Source organism: Echinops telfairi, unplaced genomic scaffold (genome assembly GCF_000313985.2).
Source record: "Echinops telfairi isolate 266 unplaced genomic scaffold, ASM31398v2 ScPeMD7_7475;HRSCAF=8513, whole genome shotgun sequence".
Taxonomy (NCBI): Eukaryota; Metazoa; Chordata; class Mammalia; order Afrosoricida; family Tenrecidae; genus Echinops; species Echinops telfairi.
In genome coordinates, this window is record NW_022111379.1 from 849,083 (window position 1) to 862,870 (window position 13,788).

At 52.3% G+C, this 13,788-nt stretch overlaps 1 protein-coding gene across 1 annotated transcript in view; it reads left to right on the plus strand.

Annotated features, from left to right (window-relative positions):
- Positions 1 to 13,788, plus strand: part of SLC24A1 (solute carrier family 24 member 1) — a 39,209-nt gene that overhangs the window by 21,296 nt on the left and 4,125 nt on the right. The window contains exons 3-6 of the mRNA XM_004711995.2: positions 950 to 1,003; positions 2,573 to 2,681; positions 7,022 to 7,105; positions 7,940 to 8,031. Of these exons, the coding sequence (XP_004712052.2) occupies positions 950 to 1,003; positions 2,573 to 2,681; positions 7,022 to 7,105; positions 7,940 to 8,031 (339 nt within the window). The remainder of the gene's footprint in view (positions 1 to 949; positions 1,004 to 2,572; positions 2,682 to 7,021; positions 7,106 to 7,939; positions 8,032 to 13,788) is intronic.

Consider the following 13,788-nt stretch of genomic DNA (forward strand, 5'->3'; position numbering starts at 1 on the left):
CTGAGCCATTTATCTTTCCACCCTTCAATTAATCCCACATGTGTTTATCGGCCAGGTTGGCACAATAAACTAACTACTTCACACCATGTGCTCACAGTTGGTAGGCAGCCCTGGAGGATAGGGCAGTGCAGTGAGCCAGGGCGCATGAGGCAGTGGGGGTAGAAAGGGCTCGTAGGAAAGTTAGCTGGCAGATGGGAATGGAGCGGCTCTGCGGGCAAGGGAAAAGACTAGGGAGGAGTGGGGACGTTGAGTTGTATGAGAGTTTATTCATGCAATCATTCAACGGCTATGCACTGAATGCTTGCTAAGTGCTGGGCAGTGGTCTCATATTGGGCCCCCAGTGACGAATAAAACAGATCCTGCCTTCAAGGTGCTAGTAGGGCTCCTTCAGAAAAGCACAGGCATCTATCAAAGTATATGAGCAGCTGCCCTTCCCGGAGGGAGCCCTGGTGGCGCAGCAGGAAACCGTTGGCTGCTAACCAAAGGCCCGTGATTTGAACTGGCGAGGAAGGTGTGGCGGTGTCTCTGTAAGATTAGGGCCTAAAACCCCTGTGGGGGCAGTTTAACCCTGTCCTGTTGGGGCACTGTGAGTTGGAATCAACTTGACAGCGGTGTTTTTGTTTGTTTGTTGAGCTTCCCTGGGTCAGCGACATTGTAGTGGTGACCTAAAGGCCACCGTGATGAAGGTCTCGAGGTGACCTGTGGCACATGCATCAGATGGACTGAGGGGTCTTCCGTGTGGGGAGTAAGTGGGTTCAGTTGATTATGTGGGTGGAGCCAGACCAGGAATGGGGGTGGGAGTTGGATGTGTTAAAACATGTCCTGAGACCAGTTTATCTCTGAAGTGTTTCTGTATTCCAACCTCAGGGCTTTCCTGGAGAGAGAGGGCAGTAGGCAGAAGGAGTGAGGGCCTCCCCTGCTGTCTTGTGACTCATGTCCCTGTTTGCAGCCGGCTGGTGGGGCTGTTGCAGTGGACGAGCCACAGGAACACAAGAAGCTGAAGGTGGGTGCTATATGGAGTCTTCCCACTGCGGGCACAAGGGGAGGGGGTGTCTCAAGTGAGAGCCACTGGCCCTGGGCACTGCAACCCCAAAGCTTGAGGTCCTAGGCTGGGACCCAGGGCCTGGGCGAGCTGCCAGCCAGGATCCTTTACCAGAAGCGCCCTCACCTCCGGGTAAGGATGGGCTAGTTTAGGAGCTGGGATTGAGATGTCTGGACTGCCAACAGCTTGCTCTATGACCTTGGCCGCTTCCTGCTCTTGGGGCCTCAGATTCTGCGTCTATTGCAGGGCTGTTGGATTGGATGAACTCAAGTCCTGCTTACTGTCTGGAATTCTGTGCTTGTTTGATTGAAAGCCGTGGAGTTAGAATGGCCCTGAACTAAGAGAAAGAAAGGAAGTGCACTGAATGGGGGTCCGGGGTTTCTGAAAAATGCCTTACTGGGTGTCTTACTGGTTATCTGGGAGGAATTATTGAGGCAGTTGAGAAGCTAGGACCCTCTACTCTGGCCTGAAACTGCCCCCATCCTAAGTAAGTCCCTCGGCCTGCTGAGAATTGTGAATTACACGTTGGGCTTCTAATGGCAAGTTCAGCAGTTAAAAACCACCAGCCATTCCAAGGGAGAAAGACGAGGCTTTCTACTCCCCTGAAGACTCACAGGGGCAGTTCTACTCCGTCCTAGGGGTACACTTGATGGCAGTGAGAAGCCTGATGTGGAGGAGTGTGTCACTACAGCCACTAGATGGCAGAGGAGGGCAGATTGAGAGTTTCTGGGGGTGAGAGAAGAGACCCCTGGGAAGGAGGGTGCAAGAGGGCTTGAGAGAGAGAAGGAGGGAGGGAGGGAAAGGGGGAAGGAATGAGAAGAGAGAGATCTAGGGAGGAAACAGGCATTGGCTGACGAGCACTAGTCTTAGGCTGTTCCATTGTAAATCAGATGGGATTGCCAAGTGTCGCTGTGGATGAGCATGTGTCCCTGCAGTAAACCTGTCTGTAAGGACAGATGGCTCTCTCTGTGAGTGTGTGAACAGAGAACAAATGGACTGGGAATCAGAGTCTGGGTTGCTTGTTTTGCTTTTTGTACTTACTCCCCACATGACCTTGAGTAAGCCTCCTGGCGGCTGCGTTTCCCTTTCTTTTGCTGTAGAATGGGTCGCCTACCTTGTGTATCTAGTGGGGACAGTAAGGGAGCATGAGAGGGCTCGTCACTGGCGGTCAAGGGCTGCGTCCTGCAGGTGTAGCCCCTCTCCGAGGCTCTGTGTGGTTTCTGAAGGAGTGTGCCTGTCTGGGTGGGAATATACAAGCCCTTGGCAATGTGGCCCCTTTAGTACACATTGTCTGATGGGGGTGAGCCTTCAGGAGGTGTGTAAGATCAGGCAGTCACAGAAGAGCTGAGAGGAGGAAAGCTGTGAAGCTCCCCTGGTTGGAGCCAAGGGACTGGGGAGGCCAGGCTCTGGCTTCTGCGCATTCTCCTGTTCTTTGGTATGGGAGGGAAGCGCAGCAGTGAGGCTTGTGGGGGCTCTTCCCTAGCCAGCGGAGAGGCTCACTGCGGCCTACGTGGCTCTGCTCTTGCTCAGCTCCCGTCCGTGCTGACCCGAGGGAGCAGCTCAGCCTCTCTGCACAACAGCATCATTCGCACCACCATCTACCAGCTCATGCTCCAGAGCCTGGACCCTCTGGGCGCAGGTAAGCAAGGCCTACCCTGTTTACCCCTTTCCTCCTCCGGGTAAGGCGGGGTGGTAGGCACACAGAGTTGGCCGAGGATAGCGTGGGTGAGGGAGACGGGTCGAGACAGACAGAGGGCTAGCTAAGGGAGGCCTTCAAGAATTCTGGACAATGAAGTATGAGGGTGTCCATATCTCACTCTCCCCTTGTCCAGTGAAGGGGTTCACTGGCTACTAATGAGGCCCTGAACTGATCTAAATTACCCTCGGTAATTTCCCCACCATACCCACTGTCCTTTGAAGGTCCAGTGGCTGGCTGGGACTCTCCAGCCAAGGCCTCTAATGAGAGTATCTTCTAATCCTGAGCTCTGAGTAGCCCTGCCCTTTGCTCTGTATTCATTCAGCTCGAGTCCTAAGAAACCTGTGACTGGCTCCCCAGCTAGGTGCCCTCTGGGAGCTGCTAGGACCACTCCTGAGAGTGGTGGTGTGTATGGGGGCGTTGAGCAGAGTACAAAGTGCCGTGGGGGCTGATGTTGCATTTGACACATGATGAGGCAGCCGAGAGTGCCACCGTCCACCTCTCCAAGTCCTGCCTGCAGTTCCATTGCCCCGAGAACAGGTTCTGGGTGGCACACAAGTCACTTAACATGGCCCTTCTCGTCATTCTCGGTCTTGTGACTCCCACAGGATGATTGGGTGGGGACTATGCTTATCAGGTGCTTGGGGCTCACCAACGAGGCTGTGCAGTTTGCTAATAACTCCAGTCAGGTGCACGACACCCTTGTGAGAGTGGAACCAGCAAATAAGGTGTATGGCACCCGAATGAGCGCATTGGCCAGTCTGGCCCTCCTACTAGTCTTAAAACGAGCCATCCCAGAGGCAGGATGGGAAAGGGGCTCACTACCTCCAAGAAAGAAGAGCCAGGAGTAGGGCATGTCTTTTGGACCTTGGGTTCCTGTGTTGAGAACCCCCTAGACCCAGGGCATGGAAGAACTGGAACTCCTGAGATGGTGTAAGATGGTGAGAAGCAGTGGCAGAGAAATGGTGGCAACTACAGAGCAGTTCAAGGTGCAGTGGGTTCTGGCCCACAGAGGGAAGGAGGGAGCTGCAGGGGATGCACTGACTCCCTTTGTGCTGAATCTCACTGACAGCAGCGTGAGGTTCCTCTGGGCCCTTACCAGTGGAACCAAGGAACTTGGTGACACTCACCCAAGCAAGGCAGAGGCTGAGAGGCTGAGGGTCAGAGGGAGGTCTGCCTGTGGGCACAGCTGAAAAGAGGTTGTCCTGATCAGAGAACTGTATCCTAAGTTCTTTCTGATCCTGATTTGTAACCTGTTGCTGTCCCTAGTAAACCTCCTCACCGGGAGTGTGGTCTTTGCAATGACATCTGGAACAGAGCAGAGAAGTAGAGCGTGCAGAGGGTGGGGTGGGACTGCTTGTGTCAGAAGTGGTGAAAATGCGGAGGGTGGAGGCAGGGGTGACCCCCGTCTCAGGACTCAGCCTTGGGCTGATCCTGATTCCCTTCCACCTGCAGGAGGCCAGGCACCACTGGCCCACGATTTTGTTTTATTTTTCGCATCGGGTGTAAAGTATGTAAGTATATCATATTGTGAAAAGCAGAGTGGGAGAAGAACGTGGCGAACAAGCCTCTTTTAGACATTCTTCAAGGTGAACCCCAGCAGACATTGTGAGACCGGCTGCCCCAAACGCATGGCACCCTCAGATTTCAACAACAGTCCAGGGCGTGTGCAGGTCGAGTGCAGCGGGCGCCCCGCCTGGCCCAGTGAAGGCAGCTGGAGCTCTGTGCCAGGCCCCCTGCGGCTCACCAGCTCAGCAAACTCCTGAGGAGAAAGACCTGCTCTCGCCTGGGATGCCAGGGCTCCCTGCCTGGGCACTCCCACAGCCATCAGCCGCCAGCTGGCCCACTTGTCCTAACAGGATTACGTGATGTCCAGGCCAGGCTGAGGTCAGAGGAGATGGATTTAAGGAGATGATCCAGTCACCTGGAGAACTGGCCTGGGGAGGCCACGTGAGGAGATGAGCACTGGGGGAGCCTGAGACAATGTCCCAGGAAGGCAAGCATGCTAGGCACACTGTGTGGCAGGGCACCCTGTGCCAGGATGCAGTCTGTGCAGAAATTACAGCCCTGAACTCCATCACGGAGGGGCCGGGGCCAACCGGCCTGTGATCAGAGTCTCAGTCCTGAGAATTTCCACCGGTGTTTGTGTTTCCAGGAGGTGGGCCGAATGTCTCCACTCTTCCCAGGTGTCCCGGCTCTTTCCACAGAGCCGGCCCATGGAAGGGGATGGCCTGTGGTCTGAACTCTCACCATCCCTGGGAAGGAAGGAGTTTTTCTGCTCTGCGATCTTATGCCCTTTCTGATGATTTTACTGGGGCATGCGTGCATGTTCATGTGCTCGTGGGTTTGTGTGTGTGCGTGTGTGTGTGTGTGTGTGTGTGTGTGTGTGTGAGAGAGAGAGAGAGAGAGAGAGAGCGAGACAGAGAAATCGAGTCTGCAGTGGACCTGGCTCTCTGAGGGAGCACTGAGAAGTCAGGTGTGTGGTGCAGGGTGCAAGGGCAAGAGGGAACCTGGCCGTCCTTGCAGCTCCTCCAGCCTCGAGTCACAGAGGTTAACCAGCTCTCGGCCAGGAACCAAGGGACCCCCTCTTTGAAAACAGCCACACTTGACACAGCAGCAGGCCACAGGGCTTGGTTACGTGAGGGGCACTGACTCCAGTCTGGATGAGGGGGCCAGTGGAGTGTCATCCCCTCCTGTCCCCCGACACCTCACTTCATGGGACCTCATGCACCATAGCGGCCACTCTGCACTGTGCACAGTGCGGCCTATTGATAGAGGTAGTGGCAGCGGCAGCAACTCAGAGTTCAGGAGACAGACCCAGAGGAGGAAATTTCTGGTCCAATGCTCTCTTTTCTGCCAGCCCTGGGCCCAGGCTGCAGCGCTGATCTTCGATCTACTCAGCTTCCCGGACTGCACCGCCTCCGTTTCCGTGTCTGCATTGTGGGCTGGATGATCTTCAGGGTGTCTTCTCACTCAGCCCTCTGGAGCATCGGGCCTGGTCTCCGCAGAGTCGCTTCTGGCCGGGACAGCTCGTTGCCACCACGGGCCGCCACTCACAGGCGGTTCTTGTTGTCCTTGCTTCCCAGACAGCAGGGTCATGCAGAAACTCCCTCGCCCTCCCAACCCTTTCAGCCTGACAGATGAAAGACTGAGGCACAGAGAGGCGAAGGAACCACTCAGCTAGGGTTCCACAGCGGTGAAATTGGGATCCAAGCCCAGGCCACCTGGCACCAATATTTTGCTACCACAACCACGTGGGTGAGGGCAGCCCTTGCAGTAAGGAAAGCATTAGTGTTTAGTTTGCCTTGTGGACGCCCACTACAGTGCTCTGCGCATGTCCTGGTGTTGCCTCTTAGAGGGCAGACTCTGGGCCGTGGAGAGGGGACCCAGGCTTCCCAGGGGCACCCCGTGCTCGAGGGCAGCAATCTGCATGCATCCGATGGAATCGCTCTCTTCCATCTCCTTTACCACGGCCCCCACTGAGCCACTGGGGAGGACTATCCCTGAGCCCCTGCCCCCTTGAAATGACTGGGTGTCAGGCACACAGTCACTCTGACAAGAGCCACCCTTCCATTTTCCTTACTTGGAAAGCAGGATGTCACCATTGGGTGCACACCACCCTGCAGACACCTCCAGAAAAGCCTGCAGGCACAAGGATTGAAGGAGGCTCTGCTTGGGTGCAGGTGTCTGGAACCAAAAAGGCTGTGGCAGGGATATGCCGGGTCAGCTCTTTCCACTGGAGAGAGAGCGCCCACGAGCTTGGCCACCAGTAGACCCCTTGCAGCCCTAGCAATGCTCCGAGTGATTCATAGAGAGTTTCCACTGCATAGGCCCTGCACTGTCCGGGCAGCCTAGTCCAGGGGAGCACACCCAGGCCTGTGTGCCATCCAGTCCCGTGCCCTGCTCAGCACAGCCGTCACTGGTCGTTCACAGCCTCTCCTTCATTCAGCAGCTGCCACTTGTGCTGATAAAGGAACAACTCCTAGCTGTCGCCGCCGAGTCCAACCCTTTTACCACAGAGGAAACAGGCCTTGGGAGGGAAGTGATTTGTCCAAGGTCACAGCCAGGAGGTCGAGAGAATTTAAGGCCAAAGTTTGGGACTTGGGCACTCTCACCTGGTGGAGTGGAACCAGAATCCAGGCACCCCTCTCCCAGCCTGGGTTCTTCCCACCCACTACCCCTGTGCAGGTGCTCAGCTGCCCATCCCGACCCACCGGATGGAATTGCCCTGGCAGGGACCATGTGTGGTCCCACATCAGATGTGTTCCCTTTTTTATTCGCAGCCAGTCCCTCCATGGACAAGGAAGAAAGCTTGAATCAGGAGGCCACAGCCAAGCCCCAGGCCAAAGCAGAAAGCAAACGAGAAGGTGAGAAGATGTCCAGGCCAGCGAGGCTGGCTGGGAAGTAGCAGCCCTTTCCGACATACCTGCTGGCCTAAGGGCCATGCGTTCCTCCCGCAGATTCAGAAGGCCATGGACTGTTGAAGTCTTTCTTTCCTCGAAGGCCAGTGTGACTCTATTGGGGCAGGCACATGCTTTCTCCTTCCTGTCACTTCCACACAAGACCAGGCCAATACTGCTGGTGATGGCCTGAGGCCAGCAGGTATGAGAAAGCCACAGGGGTTCTGGTGATGGTGGCCCAGCAGCTCTGGTGGCAGCTGGGATAGGGGAGTGGGAGAGTTACTGCCCTCTGAGCTCTACAAAGCACACCAGACCTGACGGGTTTACCCAGAACCCCCTGGGGGAGGCAGAGCAGTAGTCAGGGTTCCCATGCTGCAGACAAGGAAACCGAGGCTCAGATGAAGTGAGAGAGCAAGAACTAAACCTAGCCAGTCCTGCCCCATGGCTTTATACCTGCTGCCTGGGCCGGGGAGTCAGCAGCATCCTTTCCATGAGGTTGGTAGGGGAAGGGCCAGACTCTAGTTGCCCAAACTCTTCTCAGCATTCCTAGCCAGGACGGAAAGGTCTGTGAACACAGGGATGGCAGAAATGGCCTCCTCCTCCCATCTGCAGGTATCTCAGTGGTCAGGGCAGTGACAGTTGACATCACATTCCTCTCACCAAGGAAGCCCCCAGTCAAGCCTAGGGAGATCCTGAAGTGACCCAAGTCCTGGTCTGACCATGACTCCTCCTCCTAGTGCCACTGCTGCTGCTTAGACCCTAGTGCTTGGTGCTGACCTGTCCCATGTTTATCCTTTAAAGAGGAGGAGCCAGCTGAGCTCCCTGCGGTCACAGTCACACCAGCCCCTGCTCCAGACAGCGAGGGAGATCAGGAGGAAGATGCTGACAGTCAGGTAGGCCCCCACCTGGCTGCCCCTGTACAAATGCCGGAATTTGGGAGGCTCAGGGAAGGGCTTGCTATCCCAAACTACTTCCTCCCTGGAGATCTGAAGTCCTATTTGAAAGTCATTCTTCTGGGGAAAGCATTGCCTTCTGGTGTTCATCTTTTACCTGGGAATCCACTCTGACACCTTGGGACGAATGAGCTACTATAGAAGAGATTGCGTTATAAACTCTCATCTGCTCTAAACGATACTGGGAAACATTGTGAGTGGGTCTGAAGTTAGCCAGGTAGCTTGATATACAGGTGTGGGGGGACCGAGTAAAGACTGTGACACTTTCCAAGGCTCCTCCTGGGAGCTGTCCCTGCTCTGGGCACCGTGGTCTGATACGTGGGTCTTCCGAGACTGGGCCACTATCTGTGCTTCAAACCCAGAGCCTCTTCTCCCACGATCTCACTCAGAAAACCAAGCTCACTGCCATCGAATTCATTCTGACTCAGCGGCCCTATAGGGCAGGGTAGAACTGCCCTGTGAGTCTCCTAGACTGTAACTCTTTACAGGAGTAGAAAGCCTCATCTTTCTCCCCAGAGTGGCTAGTGTTTTCGGACTGTTGACCTTTTGGTTAGCGGCCCAGTGTGCTCCTTCTAGTCCAGCGGGGTTTCTTGTCTCCATGTGTTCCTGCCTCCATGATGTGGCTCCCCTGGTTTTCTCCCCATACGACGCCTCCCTCCCTGCCCTCCTCTCCTTTTTCACACACCTCCTCAGACCCAGGGTACATGCCTCTTCTCCACGAAGCCTTCCCTGATTCCCATCCAGAACTCCCTCAGGGTTTTCCTCACTGACTTCCTTGTACTCTGTTGGTGTGTGCTGGGCTGCTAGCCCAATGATCAGCAGTTCGAGCCCACGAGCCTCTCTGTGGAGAAAAGCGGAGACAGTGTGCTTGTGTACAGATTACAGCCTGGGAAGCCCTACGGGCAGTTCTTCTCTGTTTGAGAGCATCGCTAGGGGTCAGAGTAGACTGACAGTCTGCAACCACAGCTATCAGTCCCCTACGGGGCGGTGAAGTTCCTGAAAGCAGGATCAAAGTGGCTGTGCTCAATGGGTTGAGTGACTAAGCAGTCAGGGGGCAAGTTCGACCTCCCAATTGTTTGTCTAACTTACTTGACACGAGAGGCGCTCATCGGACCATCCTGGATCCAACACCTGTGGGTTCAGTGTCTAAGACATCCTCATGATACTCAGTGTCCCGAGTAAGCCCGTCGCAGGCTGCTCAAGGAAAAGGGATTAGAAGGGCTTAGAAGGACACCTCCTGGACCAGGTGTCCTCAAACCATGGCCCGTGGGCCACATCCGGCCCGCCAAGGATGTTTATCCAGCCCGCCGGGTGTTTTTGCCCCATTTGTTTTTTTACTTCAAAATAAGATATGTGCAGTGTGCATAGGAATTTGTTCATAGTTTTTTTTTAAACTATAGTCCGGCCCTCCAACGGGTCTGAGGAACAGTGAACGGACTCCCTGTTTAAAAAGTCTGAGGACCCCTGTCCTAGACTGTACCTCTTTGTAGGAGTAGAAACCCTCACTTACGGAGCTAAATATTCTTTGGCTTCCTCTTTGGGGATTACAACCCTGGCTGTCTATGAGAATAATGAGAGCTTTAAAAATGTCCAGATATTTGCTACTGTCAAAAAGGAGGTGGAAAAGCCCAGAGCTCACGCTCAACAATGAAGTGAGAGTATCTGGGTGGGGGCTCAGGCATCACTGCTTTGAAGTTGCCAGGGCTTTTAATCTGCAGCGGGGATTGAGTCACTGAGCAGGCGGGGGTGGGGGTGGGCAGGGTTTGCCGTTACCATGAACTTTGTTCCAGAGTCTGTTCCGCAGACTCCCCCCTGACCACCCAGCTCAGGCGATTTGCACAGGGGACCGAGCCAACACATTCTTACAGGTTCGGTGGCTGCCAAATCTGAGGGACCCCAGCACCAATGGCTTTCAGAAAGGCTGCTACCAGGTCTGCAGATGGATATGGACTGGCAGTACTTCTGAACAAGTTCAAATACAACCTCCTGACTTCCAATCCTGTTGTTGGTGTTCACTGCCACCCTGTCCCATCCTCACAATTGTTCCATTTGAGCCCACTGTTGCAGCCACGGTGCCAGTCCATCTCCCCAGAGTCTTCCTGTGTCTCTGCCCTCTACCTTCCCGAGCGTGCTGTCCGTTCCCAGGGATGGGTCTTTCCTGACGACACGTCCCAAGTATCTGAGACAAAGTCTCACCATCCTGGCTTCTCAGGAACATTCTGGCTGTATCAAGACAGACGTGTTTGCCATCCATGGTACTTGCAAGAGTCTTCCCCAGCGCCACAAGTCAAGTATATCGGTTCTTCGAACTTGCACACACTTCCGAGGCAATTGAAAATACCACAGTTTGTGTCAGGCACACCTCAGTCCGCAACACTTTAAAGAGGTCTTGTGCATCAGATTTACCTACTGCAATCTGTCGTTCGATCTCGTGAGTACTGCTTTGATAAGCGTTTATTGTGGATCCAAGCAAGAAGTCCTTGACAACTTCAGACTTTTCTCCGTTTTCTCCTATTGGTCCAGGTGAGAGGATTTGGGTTTTCTTGACATTGAATTGTCATCCAAACTGAGTACTGCAGTCCTTGGTCTTCATCAGTAAGGGCTTCAAGGCCTCCTCACTTTCAGCAAGCAGGGTTGTGCCATTTACACGTGGAAGGTTATTAATATAAGCCTTCCTCCATCCTGGTACCACATTCTTCCTCATATAACCTCGTTTCTCTGATTATTGCTCCAAATACAGATTGAGTAAGTATGATGAGAGGTTACAATCCTGACACACACCTTTCCTGATTGTAAACCATGCAGTGTTCCCTGGTTCTGTTTGGATAATTGCCTCTTGATCCATGTACAAGACCCACATGAGCACAAGCACTATTCTGGAATTCCTATTCTTCTCAAGGCTACTCATAGTTTGTTAGGGTCCACACAATTGAGTGTCTTTGCAGTAAGTAAAGCACAAGTAAACATCTTTCTGTTATTCTCTGCTTTTAGCCCAGACCCTTCTGACATTGGCAGTGATACCCTTTTCCACGCCCTTTTAAAAATCTACCTAGAATTCTGAATTATTTTCAGAAAAATTTTACTTGCATGTAATATTAATGCCACATTGTTTTATAACTTGTATATTCTGTTGGGTCACCTTTCTTTGGAATCGGCACGAGTATGGCTCTCTTGCAGTCAGTCGGCCACGGAGCTGTCTTCCACATGTCTTGGCCTAGGTGAGTGAGTGCTGCTCAAACATTGCAATTGGTGATCCGTCAATGCCTAGAGTCGTGTTTTTGGCTAATGTCTTCAGTGCGGCTTCAACTTCTTCCTTTACTACCAGTAGTGTTTGATCACAGTACTACCTCTTGGAATGGCTAGTTCTCTTTGTACAGTATAGTGACTCTGTGTGTTCTGATGCTTCCCAAATTATCCACTATTTTGTCCATAGAATCTTTCAGTATTGCAGCTCAATGTTTGGAGTTTCTCTTGGGTTCTTTCAATTTAAGAAACACTGTGTGTTCTGCCATCTGGTTCTCTGACTCTGTGGCTGTGCACATTTCATTATGATGTTTTACTCTTGTCTTCTCGAGATGCCTTTGACAATTTCTGTTTGGCTTCCTCATCTCTTCCATTGGCCTTAACTGCTTACTCTGTGATCGAAATGACGTCTGGTCTCTTCTGACATTCGCCTCCATCTTCCCTTTCTTTCCTGTCTTTTTCATGACTCTTTTTCTTTCTTCATGTATGATGCTCTGATGTCATCCCACAGTTCCTCATGTCTTCTGCCATTTGTGTTCAGTGAATCAAGTTTCTTCTTGACATGTTCTCAAATTGCAGATGGGATATGCTCAAGGTCATGTTTTGGCTCTCACAGACTTGTTCTAATTTTCTTCAGCTTCCTGGTAAGCAGAGCATGTATGAACATGTTAAAATACAAACACTTGCCTTCCAATCCTCGACACTCTAATTCAGGTGCACCAGGTGGAGCCGGGAAGAATGATATTTCTAAGAAGGGCCCTAGGTTGAGAGCCCGCGTCTGACTCAGTTCTAGCATTTGAAAAAGAAGGCAGCTTAGTGGCCAAGTGGCCCAGTGCTGAACTATCCATGCTCCCATTCTGACTTCATCACTCACCGTGTGCTCCATGCACAAGTGAGCTCACTTTTCTGTGCCCGCGTTTCTGCATTTAGAAGGTAGGAATAATTCTTAGCTGACACATGGAATTTAGCTAGGTTCGTTATTCGACCATTTGGCATAGTGCCTGGCACATAAAAAACCTTCAAGGAGATGTCGGACAGGGCAAGATATGACAAATAACAATTTATAAGTTATCAAGGGCTCATGAGGGAGGGGGGGGGGCGGGGGGAATGAGAACCTAGTGCTGGGGGTTTAAGTGGAGAGGAAATGTTTTGAGAATGATGGCAAAGACTGTACAAATGCGCTTTACCCAATTGATGTGTGTATGGATTGTGATGAGTTGTATGAGCCCCTAATAAAATGATTAAAAAAAGAAAGAAAAAAGAGACAAAAAACCCTTCAAAAGATAAGTGCATCATAGTCATTATTTCATTTATTTAATTCATAGAGAAAAAAAAGAAATGTGATACGCTTTCAAAAGCTATCATACCATAGTAGGCAACACGAATGGAGGCATGACCTAAGACAAGGAAGGCGACATCCCGTTTGACATTGTTCCCTTCCGGGTTACCAGCTGATTAGGATGAGCTCATGAAGAGGGTGAGGAGGCTCTCGGCCATGACGTGCGGGAGTGATAGAAAGACCTGGAACAGCTTATTCAGGGAGGAAAGCTACTTCGTGGAAGAGGACTTAGACGTGTTCGGCGTGCTCTGAAGTGTAAATCTACCCGCAGGGTTCTTCCCAGTCCAGCGAAACCAGACCAGACCCTTGTTTGTAAAATGTGGGTAAATTTGAACAATAATGGGAGTGGGAGAAAATATTGGTCAATGCCCTGTTAGAAACTTAATTTCTCTCTTAGAAAACCAGGACGGGGAGCTCAGTAATTCCCTCGGCCTGAAGGAGGCAGGGCAGTGGGGGAGCAGCAGTGAAGAGATGAGTCACTTCATAACTGCCGGGTGGCTATCTGTGCCACTGTAATCTGCAAGTCCCTCAATGAACCCTTGATTTTACTTTAAGAAAAGAAAACACCGGCATTATTCGAACTGCAGAACAGTCACATTTCCAGACTGGCAGTCAGAAATAGCAGTGCCTTGTTCAGAGATGGCCAGAGCTGCACAACTTAAGACTCTGTCCCTCTCCATGGTCCTGCCCAGGACCCAGCCTCCAGCATCAGGCTCCTGAAATGGGTCACTGTTGCTTCTGCGTCCCCCCTCCAAGGCTTCAACCTGTAAAGTTCCCATTCTGGTCATTGTTCTACTTCCCTCCCCAGCCCAAAGAAAAAAAATCTGGTCTATTTTGGCTTCCTTCATGAACAGGGTTGACAGGCCTGCCTATATGAAAGGGGTAGAAACCTGCTGCACAAATGGACTCCAGTCAACCCGAGCTATCAGAGATGACCGAAGTTGCTCAGGTGGTGAGCTCTCCGGGCCTGGAGAGGCTCAGCTAAAGCCTGGTAACCACTGGGTACGAGTGTAAAGGGAGGCGTTTTACACTTGTTTTCACCTCAGACTCAAGTTTTCAGAACCACCACCCAAAGTGTGTGTGTGTGTGTGTGTGTGTGTGTGTGTGTGTGTGTG